The following is a 19,008-nucleotide window of genomic DNA, read 5'->3' as shown; positions in this document are numbered from 1 at the left end:
ATGGGAAAAGACATTCCTTAAAACTCATTGGACCCAGTTCTGTGTGTAAGCTCTGTTTTTTTTTGTTCAGTCTGTGCCCTGGCACAACTCATTTTTATTTCTGTTGCTTTCAATGTTCTCATCTTAGAAGATGGACTATGGACTACAGTAGGGATAAGTCAGGGCCATTCCCAGTGTGTATCTCTCAGTAGACTTGTATGTTTTCCATTGAACTGATGGTGATGGTTTTATATATTTGTAGGTCACTTAGAATTGGGAAAGAAAGAGTCAGACATGGTCAAGAAGCAAACAAGCCCCCTTCCTTCCCTTTACTTGGAGATTGTTGTCAGTCAGCTTGCTTCTGTTCTTCAGGCTTCCCATAAAAGAACCTTCTTTCTAGATGCACGCCAACCAACTGTGGGAGAGTAAGCTTCAGGTTTGGACTTTGCTGAGCACCAAGCTGAGGAACAGGAGTTGGCAGAAGCTCTGTGCTGGGTCACTGTAGGAAAGGTAGAACAGAGCATTAACTTTTCCTGGGGAGATGGGAACAAATGTCTGTTCACCCCAGATAGGGCCCAAATTGTAACAGATCAAATTATAATTTCACAAAAGTCAATTTGGTGAACTCCCAAGGACTAGCCTCAGCTTGGAGAGGGAGGGGTTCTGAGGAAGGGGTATTCAGGAACTGTGAAAGAACAATTGGAAGTCAATCATGGGTTACAAGCTAATAGCCTGACAGCTGACAGCTTGAGACAGCTCTCCAGAGATCTCCAGACAGCTCAGCTCTCGAAGACCAAACCCCAGTCTTTTATTTACATATTAATTCAGTCTTCCACTTCAGGTTCCCTTTTGACTATCCTACCAATCAGCATTTTTTTTTTTTAATCTTAGTTCCTTGAATCCTAAGAAAAGAGAAAAAGCACATTTTTCTTAACATTGCAAATGAATTGAGCTATCTGTCTGCCTTTTAAGTACAGACAATAAGCTAGCTGGGTGGGATCTGTTTCTGAGATCACCCTCTTCCATCACACATGTGCCTAAATTCGATCTGTCCTACGCTGACCTTCAACTCAGGAATCTGCCTGCCTTTGTATCTTTCTGACAAGCTGGCTCATAGTGCAGCTGCCTCTGTTCTTTTAGGTCTATGAAGCTGGTTCCACATATAGTTCATATTACATCCTTATATTTTGCATAGTTCAGAAATCCTGTTTATATATTTTTAAACTCATGTTTTCAGAGTTCTTTCCCACAGTGTTACGGTCTGTCCTGAAGGTCACAGCATTTACTTTACCAGTTTTTACTAAGGACATAGACATACCCTCTCTTCCTGGATGATTATCAGGGAATCAGTAGCTTTGGCAGAGAGAACATTCCCCAATGACCTTGGCAGGGAGAATATTTCCCGAAACAAGCCACATGCCCAGCAACTGTCAATACTCATGGAGGCCCATGCCTGCTGGCTTTGCTCCAGGGTAGGAGGCATGTCATAACATCCCTTTCATGACCACGCAGGACTCAGTAGTGAACCTATAGATTTATAGGGATTGATTACATATTTATGGGCAAGAGTTTATTTACAGGAGCACGGGTGACCCTCAAACAGCTACATCACTGTAAACTCCCACTGCATTATGGAGAGTGACCACATGGAAGCTGTGTCACAGCTTTTTAGTTAGCGTTTTACTTCCTGTACAGTCTAGCATGTCCCAAAGTAATCTGCAATTGTGGGGGGAGAGGTGACTAATGGGTAGACTCCTAGGTGAGGATTCTGGACATCCCCCATTAAGGGACGCTATAGCTCCATTGCTATATACAGACCTGGCTGTCACTATATTCTGCTCATTAGTAGCTATGGCTACTGCTCTAGTTAGCTTTCTGCTGCTGTGATAAACACTAAGACTGTAACACAGAGAGGAAAGGGTTTATTTGTCTATAGGTTATAGTTACAGTGTTATTGAGGGAAAACCAAGGCAGGGACTCAAGATAAGCCTTAAGCCGAAACCACAAAGGAATGCTGTTTATTGGCTTGCTCAGCTGAATTAAACAGCCCAGTCTCACCTGCTTGTGGATGGCATTGCTCACAGTGAACTGAGTCCTTTTGTATTAGTTACAATTAAGAAAATGCCTCACAGACATGGCTACAGGTTAATCTGATCTGGGCAATTCTTTATTTGGAATGTTCTCCTTTTCCCAGGTGACTGGGTTTGTTGTCAAGTTGACTGCTGAAGCTAACTGACAACTACTAGGCTGTGTTGTCCAGTTTATTATTGTTACTTTTTTTTTTTTTTTTTTGGTGTGTGTGTTTGTGTATGAGTTATGGGTATATGTGTGAGTTATGTGTACGTGTGTGTATTAACTTGATACAAACCAGAGTCATTTGAGAGTAAGGAAGCTCAATTGAGAAAATGTCTCCATAAGATGGCTCTGTAATGGGCAAGCCTGTGGGGCACTTTCTTGATGGGTGACTTAGGGGGCGGGGCCCAGCCTATTGTGGGTGGTACTGTCTGGCTAGGTTGTCCTAGGGTATATAGGAACATCACTGAGCAAACTAGGAGGAGGAGCACATGAGTAAGCAGCCTTCCTCCACTCCTGCTCCAGGTTCCTGGCCTGGCTTACCTCAAGAGGGTGACCTGAGAACTGTATGCTGAAATAAACCTTTCCCACTCCAAATTGTTTTGTCATGGTGTTTTATTATAGCAAAGAAACCCTAACTGTGGCACAAGCCAAGTTAATCTCTACACCAAGATGGCATCATGTTGTGATAGGAGTAAAAGACTGCCATGTAACATATGCTGTACATTAAGACCAGGGTAGAGTTCAGCTTTGGGGGAATTTAAAAGAAAGAAAAAAAAAAGGAAGCATTCTCAGGATTTCCAGTTCTATGCTCACTCACAGTGGGCTCTTTGTCACAGTCTCCTATTTATGAAGTGGGAAAGGCTGCTTTTAGCTTAGACCGTATTGTGGCGTGTACTTGGAAATGTCTTTTCTCAGATTCATGGAAGAAGCAGAAAGAAGCAGTTGGAGAAGGCTGGTGTCTTTTTTCAGCGGCTTTTCCTTTTCTGCTTCCTTCCCACCTTCTTTAGTCTAGGCTTTGCAGTCCTGTGGCTGCTTCGTACCACCCACTTGCTTTTATATGACTCTGGCTGCTGTGTCTTTTGGGGTAAATCTGTAAGGCTGAGCTTTCTGTTTTCCAGCCCCTTGTCTCACTGTGTTCTCACCAAATCCCTCATGAAATTGCTCATTTCCTTTTGTTCCTTCCCCAAAGTTATACCTGGGGTGGCTCAGTACAGAGAACAGGCTCTGGACACTGGAAGCTGAAGTTCTCGCTCTGTCCCTTAGCTGTTCTGTTGACTTGAGTGGGCAACTTTACTTTTTGGGTTTCAAAACTGTAAAATATGAAGAAACAAATGTTCACTTTCTAGGGATGCTACAAAGACTGACACAAGTGGTGAATCACCACTAACCATTTGAAGGCACAACTGATATGTGATCAGTTAGCCCTAGAATCAGAAAAGTAAATCTGAATACAGTTACTTTAATAAATGGATCAGAGAGAGTTCTGAAAATGTGAGTGATTCTAAAAGTCAGGTCAGCCTATCCTCTGCATCCATAGCTGTTGTCCAAGGCCAGCACATAGCCTGTGGGCAGGGCACTGGCTCTTACAGTGATTCCATCAGATGCAGGAGCGATGGGTAGTGCTTCCAGCTGTGCAGGGCTAGAAGGGCACATGTTTCTAGCTATGTATCTGTACATTGAGTGCATGCATGAGTGCATGTGTGCATGTGTGCGCAAAACCATAAGGTTTATTTGTTCTGGCTTTTAGAAAACATTTCCATGTGCATCTGATCAGCACATTCTTTTCAGGGGACCAAAGGGTATTCTCAAACCAAGAGAAGACAGTGAGGTGACTTACTTGAGGGGAGTTCAGCAAGTCAGCACTGTGAGCTCAGCAAGTCAGTGCTGTGACAAGACTGTAGGTGTTGTTATGGACAGCTTTAGTGGGCCAATCTATCAACTCTGTGTTACTTCTCCATGGTTCGATAGTCCATTTTCCCTGGTTCTCTGGGTTTGATTTATTGTGTGGACAGTTTGGTGGCGTGGGGTATCCTTTTAGCTTTCTGTGTGTTGTGAGACGGCTGTCTGCATAATATTTAGCATCTTTTACCTCTTTGGTTCTGGGACCAGAGCTCAGAGTCATAAGCAGATTAGATACATGCTCTGCTGAGCTACATCATGGCTTATTTTAATTTTTTTATATGTTACTTTTGTTTTAAGACAAGATCTTACTCTGACTTTCTACTGACTTTGAAATCTTGGTAATCTTCTTGCTTCAGACTCAAAGGAAAGAGAAAAAAACTTACATTTTAACTATATTTTTCCTGCCAGAGATTTCAGTTCCCTACTCCCTGTGTCCTGCTTGCTTCCTTGCTTGCTTGATTCTTTTCTTCCTCCCTTCCTTCATTAGTTATTCTTTGAGAAAATTCTTTATATGTCATTGAAGACTTTGAATTTCCTTGTGGATCAGAAGTAGAGGGAATCTTGTACTAATTTGTTTTCTGTTGCTGTGATAAACACCATGACCAACAGCAGCCTGGGGAGGAGCGGGTTTATTTGGCTTACATGTCCCCATCATAGACCGTCACTGCGTGAGTCAGGGCAGGAAGCCGAGCAGGAGCAGAGGGGGGAACCATGGAGGTTCCTTACTGACTTTCTCCCCATGGAGGTGGCACTGTCCTGGGCATTGTACATCAAACATTAAGAAACTATCCCAAAAGTATGCTCCCAGACCCTCCCTGGTGCAACTCCTTAGTTGAATGTCTTTCTTCCCAGTATGTAGCAGTGGACAAAAACTAAATTTAATAGAAACAGCTCATGTTTTCTTTAAAAAATTAAAAATTTACTTATTTATATATTTATTGTGTGTATATGATGTGTGTATTTATGTCATGTGTGCATGGAAATGGCACAAACATGTGAAGATCAGAGGACCACTTTTGAGAATCGATTTTCTCCTTCCACCCTGGGATCTAACTTAAGGTGGTCAGGTTTGCAAAACTATCACTTTTACTCTAAGGTATCTCTTCAGCCAATCTCTCTGTCTCTGTCTCTCACTCTCTCTCTCGTGATCCTCCTGCCTCTGCCTCCTTCAGCAAATCCTACCGGCATGCGCCACCACAACCGGCTCTCTCTCACTCTCTCACTCTCTCTTTCTAGCTCTCGCTTTTGGGCCCCAAGGATCCTAGTGCTTCCCACATGCCAGGAACAGGTTCACACATGCCAGGAACAGGCATCCCTCATTGAATTACACCCCTAAACCTTTTTGTTTTGTTTTGTTTTGTTTTTGTGATATATTTTCTTTTTGGAGAAAGAATCCTGTACCTCAGACTGTCCTCAGACTTGCTATGTATCAGGCTGGCCTTAAGGTCCTTCTTGGTCCTCTTGTTCTGCCTCTAGAGTGCTAGGATTATAGTATAGGAATGTACTGTCATGCCTGATTTAGGGAATGCAAAGGGCCTTGAATGCTAATCAACCCCCCACGCCAGTCCAAGTTTAGTCTTCACTTTGCATTTTGTGACAGGGTTTGGTTAAGTTGGCCAGGCTGACAATCAAAGTCACTCTATGACTCAATAAGGCTTTAAGCCTGAGATCTGTCTTCCTTAGCTTTTTGATTAGCTGATATTACAGGCCTGCACTACCAAACTTCTTTCCCCCAAATTCGGGGCATGGTGAGGTGACCAACTAGCAGAATCAAAGGACTCTTGTAGGTGACCAGAGTTAATCTGTTAGGAGGTGGAGAGGAACACAGGTTAAAAGGAAAGAAAGAACTGTGGTTCCTAGGTTTTGCATGAATAGATTCTCAAGGCTTTTAAGACATTTGCTAAGGCTAACTATCCAGGAACCAGGGCCCCAACTCTTCTCCTCTATTGTTTGTCTTTGTCAGCTGGTTTGATGTTGCTGTTGGCCTGTTTGCATGAAGCATAATATCCCGGATGCTACTCAATAGCTTCTTTTCAGTCTCCTGTGTGTAGAAAGACCTGCCATTGTACTGCTTCTGAAGGCACTCTGACTTACATTTGGTTTTGTGGTAGTTTTTAGTAAAAAGGACACAGCTGTGGTCAGAAGAGCCTGCCTCTATTGATGACCTTGAACGTTTCCTCTAGAGCTCAAGGTTCTTTTTCACAAGTCATACAAAGTAGGTGGCTTGTGAGAGCCCTCTCCACACAGGCTCTTGTTTTCTTGGCACCTGCTGTAAGCTCTCCAGAGCAGTCTCCTTAGGAGGTGTTCCATGCTGCCCTTGTCCTTTTCCATTTCACAGGGTCTACTAGTGAAGATGCCTCACTAGAATCCTTAGCGAAGGTTACTAAGATGGGACTGGAGGCCTTGGTTTTGCTGTTCTGGTGTGTGTGTGTGTGTGTGTGTGTGTGTGTGTGTGTGTGTGTGTTTCTAAGCATAATAGTTGCATTAAATAATTCCATTGTCTGGATTTCTTTTGTATCATAGCCCACTCATGAAGGTTACTTCTCTTGTTTGGATATCTGGACACTGTTTTTGGACTATCTGACAAGTAAAATTAAAAGTCGTCTGGGAGACAAGGAAGCAGTTCTCAACAGGTAAACTTCAAAACACCGATAAACAGATAGGCACTGTTGCCAGTTATTCTTGTGCCCTCAGGGGCCGTGCTGCTGGGCCTGCTCAGTAGAACTGAATCAAGGAAGCTGCCCAGAGCAGCTGAGCATTTTCTTTTTTAAAAAGTAACATACATTTAAATATTTGTAGGTATGATAATACTTTTAAGGTCCTAGTTTTAGAGATACAGTAAGTATTTGTTGGATGAAGTAATATGACACCTGAGATTTGCTTTACAGCCCATTGGAGGTGTAGAGGGCTCAGAGTGTGGCAGACATAGGGCTGACCTCCCAGATAAGTGACATGGGAGGAGATCAGAGCTCATTATGTTGTTTCTAAACTTTGAGATGGGTCACATTTGTTTTTTCTTTTTCCTTTTTTTTTGTTTTTTGTTGTTGTTGTTGTTGTTGTTGTTTTTGTTTTGTTTGTTGGATTCAAGACAGGTTTTCTCTGTGTAGCCCTGGCTGTTGTGGAACCAGGCTGGCCTTAAACTCAGAATGATCCACTTGCTTCCCCGTCCTGAGTGCTAGAATTAAAGGTGTGTCACTACACCCAGCTTCTTTCCTAACCAGTATAATGCTTGTGCCATGGGTCAGGGAGAGGAGGGGGGAGGGAAGCGTGTGAATTCAGCATGCTAGTAATGGCAGGACCCACACACAGGAAAGGTTAAACAGCCGCTTTTCTTAGCAGCATAAACCTTAGTTAGCATTTTAGCTACATAGGAGAATATATAATATGCTAAGGAATTCTTGCTGGCTCCTTTAAATGCTAGGAAATTTTCTCATTGATAGTTTTAGTTTTCCTTATCAAACATAATTTTTATGACTTATTTTTTAAAGGTTTATTTGTTTATTTGTGTGTATGTGTGTGTGCGTGCGTGTGTGTGAGATTATATGCCATGTAGGTACTTGTACCCATAGAAGCTAGAAGAGGGTGTCAGAACTGGAGTTCCAGGGAGTTGTAAACCACTCTCTGTTGGTGCTAGGAATCAAAATCAGGTATTCTTAGAAGAGCAGAGCTATTCTCAACTTCTGAGCCATTTCTCTATCCTCGTGGCTTTTTTTTTTTAGTCATAATTGTTTATTTTTGTCACTAAGATTATATGTTAATATAGTAATATAAGTTATGGAATAACTTTAAAAGTCTCACTGTCATTACAAGTTTCTAGTTTTAAGGTCCAGGATCTCTTTCTAATTTAAAGTCTCAACTGTGAACTCCTATAAAATAATAAATAATTTGCTGATTTTATTTTATTCTGCACATAGGAGTGATTTAATTTTTAAATATTTATATGTATACACACACCTTTAGCAAAGCAGAAAAATGAAAGCCTCTAAACTGGTCTGATTTCTGTTAAACAGTAGCCGCCTCCTTGGACCTGTTTTTTCGTACTTAACACTCTAGTGTAGTTGAAGGAGCGGACTGAAAGAGCAGCCCCAAGATAGTCTGCTTGCGTGTACAGAGGAGGACACTGACCTCCGCCCTAAGTTGGGCCTTACATTTTCATCTCCATAGCAGTGTGTGAGCGCAAAAGCTTCTGAATTCAGGGCTTGGGAGTCACTCCTCTGCCTAGTGTATCAGAACTGAGCAGTGTTGTTACAGGAGTAGCTGATAAGGATCATTAGTGCTGGTGATTACCATACTTATTTTTACTATGAGCATGCAAATGTGATCGAATGTTTGTCATCTAGTAACACAGGCATGTTTTCAGAATCACGTTTGTGACTTAAGCCAAAACTTCAAAACAGACTCATGTATAGGAAGTAGTCAGAAATTGTTTTCTTGGTATCTCAAATGGGAAATGTAGGTGTGGTTAAGTCACAAAGACAGTGCTCAGTTCCTTTCTTTGTGGTTTTTGAATTTTGCATCATTCGTTACAACAAAGTGGCATTGTAGGGTACAGACAGACTTTGAAGTACAAATTACTGAGATTTATTTTGTGGTTAGGAGCTGGGAATTGAACATGTTGGAAACTGCATGTTGCTTGCTCAGTGAGAATGATCATGTTTCTGGCTGAGAGCTGGTGGGACTTCAGGACCCAGAGACCAGTGATAAGATAAATGCCTGTATTTGAACCACGGATGGAGTTGATTGTCCTGCTCATTAGTTAGAGGTAGTGGCGTAGAGAACCCAGATCTCAGGTTCCATTTGTTCCTTTGTGTTGGGAGTGGTTGTATCTTCCCCATTCTGTGGATGAAAGCCCTGAGCCAGCATGTGGGGCCTTGGCTTGCAGTTAGTGCTCACTGAGAAAGAGCTTGCTGCCTGTTCTCCCTTTTCTCTTGGTGCTCATCCACAGGGCCGGGCATTTGTATAGAAAGTTGGGTTTTACAGGAAGAGGAAGAAAACGGTGTGTGAAGCAACCTAAGTTGTTGTGTCATGTTCTGTGAACCCCTTTGTCACAGTGTCACAGAGTACTGGTAAGTGTTGGCTACAGAGTAGCACAGGAATTTGAGTGTCATTAACTTAGACCATTAGCCAGTTAACACCAGTCATTATTTTATGGAGAGGGAAGCATCATGGAGGGTTTTGTGTCAGTCCCTTGCAGTCACTCCCATGAACTCTGTCTGGTTTCTGTGTGCTGACTCATTTTCATGCTCATTTGCTTACTTGTATTTCCTGGGTACCTACTTTCTTTCTTTCTTTCTTCTTCTTTTTTTTTTTTTCTTTTCTTTTTTTTTCCGGAGCTGGGGACCGAACCCAGGGCCTTTCGCTTGCAAGCACTCTACCACTGAGCTAAATCCCCAACCCTGTACCTACTTTTTTTAGTTGCTTTACCTTGGCTGGTTTTGTCTAGCTAAGTTTGGGTCTATTAGGGCTTTTCTCCATTTATACATACATACACATGTTTTAAAAGATTTTTATTTTGTGTGTATTAGTGTTGGCCTGTTTGTACATGTACCACATTCATGTCTGGTGCCCAGAATGGTCAGAAGAACATCATATCTTCTGGAACTGAAGTTACAGACAGTTTAGTTACTGTGTTAATGCTGGCAACTGAACCTGGGTCCTGTAGAAGAGAAGCAAGGCCTTCTTAACTGTTAAGCTGTTTCCCTAGCCCAGCATATGCACATTCAATCCTATAAATTTTCCCCTAAGTGCTACTTCAACTCTATTAAGAGGATATGTGTGTGTGTGTGTGTGTGTGTGTGTATATATGTATATGTATATCACTAAAATTATTATCAAATTTCACTTTAAAATCTTATTGTTTAATTTCCAAATATTTGGGTTTTCCCATATATCCTTGTTAATGTTTTCCAGTTCAGTTTTGTTTCCTGGATCTAACTGTATGATTTTTAGTTCTTTTAAATTTCTTAAGGGACTGGAGAGATGGCTTGGCAGTTACGAATATTAGCTGTTCTTTCAGAGGACCTGAGTTTGCTTCCCAACACTCATGATGGCTCACAACAATCTGTAACTTGGGTTTAGGAGATCTGAGCTCTATTTTGGCCTCCTCAGTCACCAGGCATTCAGGTGGTAGACAGACATAAATGCAGGCAGAATACCCACACACATAAAATGAAATAAAATTTATGCTCAGAGGGACTTCTCTGTCATGAGGACAGTGCTGCTGGTTAAGATCTAAACTCAATCCTTCTTTTTTTTTTTTCTTTTTTTTTCTCTCTTTTCTTTTTTTTCAGAGCTGGGGACCGAACCCAGGGCCTTGTGCTTGCTAGGCAAGCGCTCTACCACTGAGCTAAATCCCCAACCCCAACTCAATCCTTCTTACCTCTTTATACATCCTGTGCCCTGAGGGGCAGTTCTTTTACCTCATGGGTTGGGGTGAGGAGAGACACAGTTCATCATTTTTCATCTGAAGAACCTCATAGAGGATTGCTTACATAGTGTTAGTGCCTACTGACTAACACGACATTGGCACCTGCTGGTGGTGGTTGTCTTTCTGTGGGAAAGGCAGCTAGAGGGATTCCTCAGACAGCACATGCAGGACTCTGCCAGTGAGCATGAGCAGAGGAGAGGAAAGGCGAGGTCCTACTGCCTTAGTCAGCGCTCTCTCACTGGGAAGACGCGATGATCAAAAGCAATGTGGAGGAGAAGGTTTATTTCAGCTTATAGTGCCACATCACACTCCACCTCTGAGAGAAGACACAGCAGGAGCTGATGCAGAGAACGCTGCTTGCTGGCTTGCTCTCATGACTTGCTTAGTCTGCTTCTTATGCACCCCATGATCACCTGCCTGGAGTGGTACTAGCCACAGTGAGCTGGCTCTCCTACTTGAATCACTAATTAATAAAATACCCATAGATTTTCCCTACAGGCCAATTTGGTGGGAACATTTTCTCAGTTAAAGTTTTCTCTCCCACTCTAGTCTGTCAAATAGACATAAAAATTAGCTAGTATACCCAAGTCAGTAGTTTCCTTTACAGTCTTTTTTGTCTATTGGGAAATGCTGTAACTGTCCTTAATGCCAGCGTTCACTTACTCAATTCAAGGTGGGAGTGGTGGAGGAGGATAGATATAGACAAGCAGTTAGGGCCTCTGTCCTATCCAGAGGCCTCTCTGACGCCCACCATACACTTTGGGAGATGAATTGCCTGTGTGCCTTTAGTACAGTTCCTGATGGGCTTTAATCTCCAAGTATTACAGGACTTTCGCATGTGAGTTACCAGTGAGGTTTTTGTCTCATTTAAGAATCCTGTGTGGAGAATCTTGGAATTCCCTTTTAGTTGGGCAGTGGCAAAATGTATCTGTCTTCTACTGTGAAAGGGATTTTCTTCCTGTGAGAATGTTTTGATGTGACATAGTAACTTTTAGTAAAACATCTACTATTTTATGTCACAGACAAATAGTGCAGTTTTGTGGGGAGGGAGCCGTGTCTGCCCATAGGTAGGAAATGAGCTGTTGTTCCCACCTAACTGAAATGGGATAGCCTTGGGGAACTGTTAGAAGCCTTAGAGTATATCTTTGGCTTGTAATGCTTAAGACTAGAGGGACTGTAGTTGACCTTGGTTTGATTCCTTCAAGTTTAGCTCTTGGATTGGGTGGTACATTGATTTAGGATACTACCAGGAAAATGGGTACCACACTTATTTTAACCGAGATTGTAATATTGGTTAAATAGGTGTTAGAAGGGTAAGTAAACAATGAGGGAGGTGACGCAGTTGATAACTACAGGAAGCAGCTCAACCTATAAGCCAGGGGCAGAGGAAGGGTTAAATAATCTCCCTGTAGCTGGTGAGGGTTCAATCTCTAAGGAGTAGGCATCCTTTGTCCCAGGAGCTTTGAGGAGGCCTAGGAAGCTGGCATAAAGATTCCTTCAAGAACTCCTGACCCACTGAGTATGCACTTGGGATAGGTGCTGGGAATGTAGAGTGACATTGGAGAGGGTGTAGGGGCATAGCTAGGCAGCACTGACAGAGAGCAAGCCCATGATGGAGCCCTTCACTGTTCTTGCTACCTTGCAGCCTTCTCTAGCATCTCTGTAACAGTCTAATAGGCCCAGGAAAGTATGCTCTAGAGAGCCTCAGCTCCAGCTCACATTGCTTACAAGTGGGAACCATGTCTTAACTGCTCTTAGAAGCTAGATTCTCAGGAAAGACAAGCATTTAGCCAGCTTAATCTACTCTTGAAAATAAGTGGTTTAGGGCCCATGTGGTGTGCTGGGTATTCTCTAATAACATGGTATCTTCTGTGCTAGGTTCTTACTATGGAAAGTAGCCAGATGTAGGGCTTGAGACATTTCTTTGACAATTACTTTTAGATACAAACCAGAGGGTTAGGATTTCTCTGAGGCCTTTTAAATTTTTCTTTAATTTCTAAATGGTTTTAAAATTAATTGAAGATTGAGTTTTGGGTTTAAATGAAAGCCACTGGTAGTTTATGTGTAAAGAGAACATGAGATTTGAGTTAGGGAGTCTTGGTTTCAAAAAAGCTAGCTTTGTTAATCTTGAGCAATTTAATTGTAGTTTTATCTTCAGAAAATATGGGCGATATCCTTTTCCTCTCACCAATATTAAAAGTGTTAATGTGGGTATGGTGCACGTGCCTTTAGTCCTAGCTCTTGAGGTAGAGGCAGGTGGGTCTCTGAGTTCAAGGTTGGCTCGGTCTACAAGGTTACACAGGAAAACCCTGTCTTGAGGCTCCCCACCTCCCACGAGCCAAAACAAAAAGATGATATTCACATATAGTACCTGTATTCCCTAGGGAAATGATATTAAAAAAAAAAACAATAAACTAACAAACACTTAAAAATATGTAGTAAAATAAAAGGGGTTTTAAACTGCTGCACTAGAAAATATGTATTTGACACAAAAGAAGGTAGTAATTGAGGAATGTATGACATAGACATGGCAGAAATAAACCTTGCTTTTTTGATAATTATATATAATAGATTAAATTCTGTGTTAAGAAGCAGAGATGGGCAGAATGGATTTAAAATCCATGATTGAATTACCAATTAACAATAAGCACAAGAGCTAGTCACAGTATTAACTGTAAAAGAGAGTCTGCAAAAAAAAAAAAGTGTGACTAGTAAAGTAACTGCTTCTCTCTCCCACACCCATGCCAACTCAGAATAAAAACACTAGCATTTTAGGTGTGTCCAAGGTGAGTGCTGCTCCTATAGTCCAGAGTCCTGGTCAAAATCTGGAGCTGAAAGCTTTCTTTCACTTGATATTGAACCTCTTCCTTCTCCCTAGGTACGAAGATGCCCTGGTCCTTTTGCTTACAGAGGTGTTGAATCGAATCCAGTTCAGATACAACCAGGCCCAACTAGAGGAGCTGGATGATGAGACTCTGGATGACGATGTAAGAGCATTTCTCTCTTGCTGCTCTAGCTCATCTCACTGCTTCTGAAACATGCTGTACAGGCATTTTACCTGTATGGACTAGAAATAAAATTTGAGAGACCAGATGTGCATGAGAAATGCTTTAATGAGAATGTTGTAATCCAGTCCTCTGTTCTCTGGTTACCTAGTTAGATACTGACAGGAATAGTTGAAGAGGTGTTCAGATGAGAAGCCTGGGATGATAGTCTATGCTAGCCATATGCTGTGAGCTGGGTTTTTGGTTTTTGATTTTTGCTTTGTGTGGGTTTGTTGTTGCTGTTGTTCTTGTTCTTGTTTTTTGTTTGTCTGTTTCGATTTTTGTATTTTTAAGACAGTTTTCCCTGTCTTGGACTGACTGTCTTGGAACTCACTCTGTAGATTGGACTGGCCTCAAACTCTGAGATCTGCATGCCTCTGCCTTCCAAGTGCTGGGGGATTAAAGACGTGCACCACCACTGCCTGGTGTAAACTATTATTTTTAAACTGAACCTTGAGTATATTGCTGTTGGTCTGTTCAATTAATGAGGAAATATTTTTATGGGTACCATTCTAGTGGTCCTTGTAACTACCAACTACTTAAAAATGTCTAGTATTACTATTATGCTCAAAGTCAGAGTGACTGGTGCCATGACCATGACCTTGACCTTGAGAGTAGATTCTTAGAGTAAGAACAGAGATACTCAGAACCAGATGGCTTGGATTTGAATCTCTGCAGCTTTGGGTACAGAGGAGATGTTGTTTTCCATTTTTATGAGCCTCAGTTTCCTTGTGTCCGCAATAAAAATGAACTAACTACCTTGTGTTGACAGTTAGATGAGGCTACCACAATGTGGAAAGGTGAGTTGTGCTACTGACTGAACTGAGGTCAGGGCTTCCTCACCTTTAACTCTACTAAACATCTTTAGAACAGAATGTTGAAACATACTGATTCTGGAGGTTTGAGATGGAACCACTGTTTGTGTCCCTGGCTGGTTCCTGGGGACACTGATGCTGCCTATGACCCACGCCTTGAATGGTGCTCATTGAGTCAGATGCATGTAAAGAGATGACTGGTCCCTATTAGTGGGATAATAGAAAAGCCACTCAGACTTTTCACATGTGGCTCTCTGAACTCTACACATCTGTGATTTCAGGAGGAAAAGTGTATTGTTCTACATGAATTATTTGCTTTCTGAAGAAATAACTTTAGGAAAGGAACTTAGATTAAGTTCCTCATCTAACTGTCAACACAAGGTAGTTATTTAGTTCATTTTTATTGCGGACACAAGGAAACTAAGGCTCATAAAAATGGAAAACAACATCTCCTCTGTACCCAAAGCTGCAGAGATTCAAATCCAAGCCATCTGGTTCTGAGTGTCTCTGTTCTTACTCTAAGAATCTACTCTCAAGGTCAAGGTCATGGTCATGGCACCAGTCACTCTGATTTTGAGCATAATAGGAAGATTAGACATTTTTAAGTGGAACTGGAATCCCTGGTTTCACTATTTCCTGTTTTCTCAAGATTTAACATTTGAAAATAGATTTAAGGCTAAAGGGTCACTGATGTTGAAGAGGACAGGGTTCTGCTTGTTCAGGAAAACTGATGCCTTTGTTTCCCCCACAGCAGCAGACAGAGTGGCAGCGGTACTTACGCCAGAGCTTGGAGGTAGTGGCCAAAGTGATGGAGCTCCTTCCCACACATGCCTTCTCAACTCTGGTAACTCACCATTTGAAGGGGATCTACTTGGTTCCTGGCATAGAACATGACTTTTGTACTTACTTGTGTATTGATCTTTTCTCCTCCCTTTCTCTCTTTCTCTGTATCTACACATTATTTACTTACTTTGTGTTTGCATTTATTCATGTGCGTGCATGCGTGCGTGTGCGTGCGTGCGTGCGTGCGTGTGTGTGTGTGTGTGTGTGTGTGTGTGTGTGTGTGTGTGTGTGTACGCATGTGCGTTTTAAAGACAGTACCTCTTAGTGGCCTGTATAACTCACCAAGTAAGCTATGCTGACTGCAAGCCACAGAGACGCTCTTTTCTTCGGCTCCCCTAGTGCTGCGAGTACCAGAGCTGTGCCACCACGCACAGCTTTATATATTTAATGTGAATTCTGGAGGTCGCTCTCATGTCCCCTTGTTTGTGCGACAAACAAGCCATTTCCCTTGTCCTTGTTTATTTCAGAGATTAATTGCTATAAACCAACTTTCAAATTTACTATTAACATTTTCATAAACTATTTTAAACCAGGTTCTTGAAGTACTGTTTAGTCTTAGTATGAATTTTAGAAATGTCTTAATGTTTTTCATTAGTAGCTGGGAGGCAACCAGGTCAATAGCAGTGTTACTTGCAGAAATTGCATTGATAAAAGACTAGCCTGTGTTGTTCTCACCATGGACAGATTACCAAATCTCTCTGCGTTTATATGCTGAATTTCATCTCCTCCTTAAAGGCAAGATGAGTTACTGAGGTCAGCTCTGCATATAACAACTACAAGCCACTAGTTGGCATCCTCTCACAGGAAGTATCAGCTTACTATGCTAGCTGTAAGTCTTGATTTACCTTAATTGTGAGCGTAGAAGCCTAAGAAAGAAAGGGAGCACTATGAAGTCCTGTCTTCTAAATGAGCAAGGGAAATATACCTAAATAAGTGGGCCTGCCTTTTCTCTTTGCCATGCCCATTAATAAGACCTATGTGATTTTTTTGGGGGGGGGGGCAAGGTAAGGGACCCTCTCAGACTTGAGGGATGATCCAGCTCTTTAAGTTGCAAGTCTTGTTGAGGCCCCCCCTCTAGGACTATAGTGGTCACGCCCCAGAATCATTTGCTATCACTTTTAAAGCAATCAAACTGACATGGATTTCTTTATTCTGGTACTAGCAGGTTTATCTGTAAGAATTGAGGAGGGTACTGTACTTAGTACCTGTAAAAGGGATGCTGTCTCCCCATAGGCACTTAATGCTTTAGTGTTAAAAATAGTATCACAATTTGTATTTATGATTTTTGTTTTAAACTTTGTTTCTTTGTTTTCAGTTCCCAGTTCTTCAGGACAATTTAGAAGTTTATTTGGGATTACAGCAATTCGTAGTTACTTCGGGGTCAGGTAAATTGGTCTTTACTTTCAAATTTAGCTTAGCATTAAAAATATTGGACTAAGACTTAATTATTGTCACCTCTGCTGTGATAATGTGGTTTGCTTTGTATAGCTTTACATCTCTTCAACTCCTAGACAGAAGTTTTAAAAATTGTTGCTACAAAGAAGCGGTGGGGGAAGCTAATCAGGGCAAAAACTAAAAGCTCTGAAGTGTTTTCTTACATACCTTAAAACAGCAAGTGTGCTGGAAAGAAAATGGCTGTGGGCTTTCACTAAGGTAATGTCTACCTCTGGCTTGTAGAATGAGGCAGCCAGAGCACCAGCTCCAGTCATTCCGGAGCTCTCCTGCTGTGAGCGGCCTGCGCAAAGACTTCTGGTGTCCCAGGTTGGAGTGGAAGTTAACGTTTGTTACTCTGCTGATAATAATTACAGCCTTTTTGTAGAACACCCATTATATGCCAGACTATGTTGTTTACTCTGTTGTTCCATTTTTTCCTCTACTGTGAGATAGAAGTATTCTTGCTACTTATCTGTACTTTACAGAAGAGGACAGTGCTCTTCAGAGATGTCAGTTTACCCAGGGCCGCATAGCTGGTTTTTGCTAATAGCAGGGTTAGGTATAATGAGGAGCAATGGAAAGATGCTATAAACTGACATTCATTTTGCCAGGTGAAAATAGCAGCAACCTCAGTTTATGCTTCGCCCACCCCACCCTGTCCCTTTTATCCCACTTCGTACTGCTTTTGATCAGTTCTGTATGGGCTGACCTCACCTGTGGCTTCTTGTCAGGCCTGAGACTGAGCTTCCTCCCTCAGAGGACAGCTTGCTCCTGGGTGAACTAGTCATTCTTGGTAGGACCTTCATGGGGTCTCTTTGTGAGGCTGCCCTTCTTGGTAGCCTGTGACAGCTTGTTTTCATGATTATTAGTCATTCGTGTGCCCTAGGATGGCAGTAGGACTTGGCACACCTCAGGTACAGGCTCTGGCTTTGTAGCCTGGATAAGAACAGCTTATATAAACTTTGAGAAGGCATTTGCATAATGAACCCGAGTGTTTGCACTAATAAAGGTCATTTGATATGGAAATGCTTGGTGTGTTAGGGTATTTTCTCTCCCCGAGAAACATTGCAATTAGAATTGTACTTTTAAGAATGTTATCCTTGATCTAATTTTAAAAAGAGTATATCCCATCTTTCACTATTGACAATGAGGTCAATTCCGTGCTGTAGTTGACTCTTTTTTGGTGGTAGTGGTTTATCACTTTGCAGGCCACAAACTTGCTGTATAGACCAAGCTGCCCTAGAACTCACAGAGACTACTTGACTCTGCCTCCTGAGTGCCTCCACCATGCCTGGCTGTCATTGATTTTTGTCTCTGGGTAAATGTCTACTTGGGTTTTTAATCCTTTTCTGAGATCTCTGACATTCAGCTTCCTTCACTGAACAACAATCTTATGTCTCCCTGACCTCCCTGAAACCCATCTCCTGCTAGTTTCAGAGAGATCGTCTAGGTCATTGTTGCAGTTCATACTCTAGTGTAAAACCTCAAGCTAGAGAAATCATTATTTCTTGCTTTAAAATGAGTTTTCTTCTCCATGATGAAGCATCCTTCCACACCATAGTGTTGAAAGCCCACATTTCCAATGCAAAGGTTTTTGAAAAATTGAAAATGGTGAACAGTTTGTTCTTTGGTTCCCTGGTGGGTTTGTTCCCTGAAATACCCCCTGCTGTGCTGGTCGGTCTTCTTCCCTGGTGGGTTGCAGCTCCTTCCTTTCATTTGTGGTTTACCTCTTTGTAGTCTGCAGTCCTTCAGTCTCAGGTGATGGGGAGTGAGGTGCAGTTTGCCCTTCATTTGAGTCTGACTGTTTATGGCATGTGAGGATTATGATTGAGTTGCTGTGAAGCTCGGGGTGCTCTTCTCCCTCACCAATACATACTCACATTAGACACACTTGTTAGCGTATCTGCTATGACTGAACTTCTTTTCAATGCTCCCCTGCTAACAAAGCAAGGCAAATGTGTGCCTGTATCAGCTGCTATGTGCCTCTTGCCCCTGGCAGGTCAACCTTTGTTCTTATCATCAGTTTGTCCTGTGTAAGGAATGAGCCCCTCTCCGTGACTGTTCTCCTCATCCCTGTCTTTGTATTTGACTTTTGCTGTTCCTCCTTGAGATTCTCCTTGAGCTCTCAGTAAGTCTTTTAAGTTTCGGTCACACATGAGCTTTCTTGCCTAAGGGATTGTATTATTACAGGATAGAAAAGCTTGACATTTATGTTCTTTGCTATGTGAGGGTTGATTTTTGATTCATATATTCTCTCAGTGGAATACCTTAAATGCTCATATTTATACCTCTACCCCTTCACTTCTTGGACAAGGAAGCTGTTCTTTAGACTGCTTCCTGATAGCTTGGTTTATTGGGGAGAGGACATTTTAAAAAAGCCTCTGATCCTGTATGCAACGGGATATCCATCTAAAGGCTGTACCTCCCAGACATCCTGTTCTGTGCTACTGGATGTGCTCCTGTGAGGGATCAGTAAAGAGATGGGCTT

General features: G+C 42.0%; 1 protein-coding gene across 5 annotated transcripts in view; it reads left to right on the top strand.

The window, feature by feature from the left end:
- Xpo6 (exportin 6) overlaps positions 1-19,008 on the top strand; it is an 89,420-nt gene that overhangs the window by 46,519 nt on the left and 23,893 nt on the right. For 3 of the 5 annotated variants that reach the window (NM_001011935.2, XM_039107197.2, XM_039107205.1), the window contains 4 exons: positions 6,481-6,590; positions 13,263-13,371; positions 14,995-15,087; positions 16,402-16,471. In NM_001011935.2, the coding sequence (NP_001011935.2) occupies positions 6,481-6,590; positions 13,263-13,371; positions 14,995-15,087; positions 16,402-16,471 (382 nt within the window). The remainder of the gene's footprint in view (positions 1-6,480; positions 6,591-13,262; positions 13,372-14,994; positions 15,088-16,401; positions 16,472-19,008) is intronic. The other 2 variants (XM_063286040.1, XM_008759870.3) reach the window with 1 other exon arrangement.

The sequence above is a fragment of the Rattus norvegicus genome, chromosome 1 (genome assembly GCF_036323735.1).
Source record: "Rattus norvegicus strain BN/NHsdMcwi chromosome 1, GRCr8, whole genome shotgun sequence".
Classification (NCBI taxonomy): Eukaryota; Metazoa; Chordata; class Mammalia; order Rodentia; family Muridae; genus Rattus; species Rattus norvegicus.
Note: the sequence above shows the minus strand (reverse complement) of the source record. Positions and strands in the feature narration are given on the sequence as shown.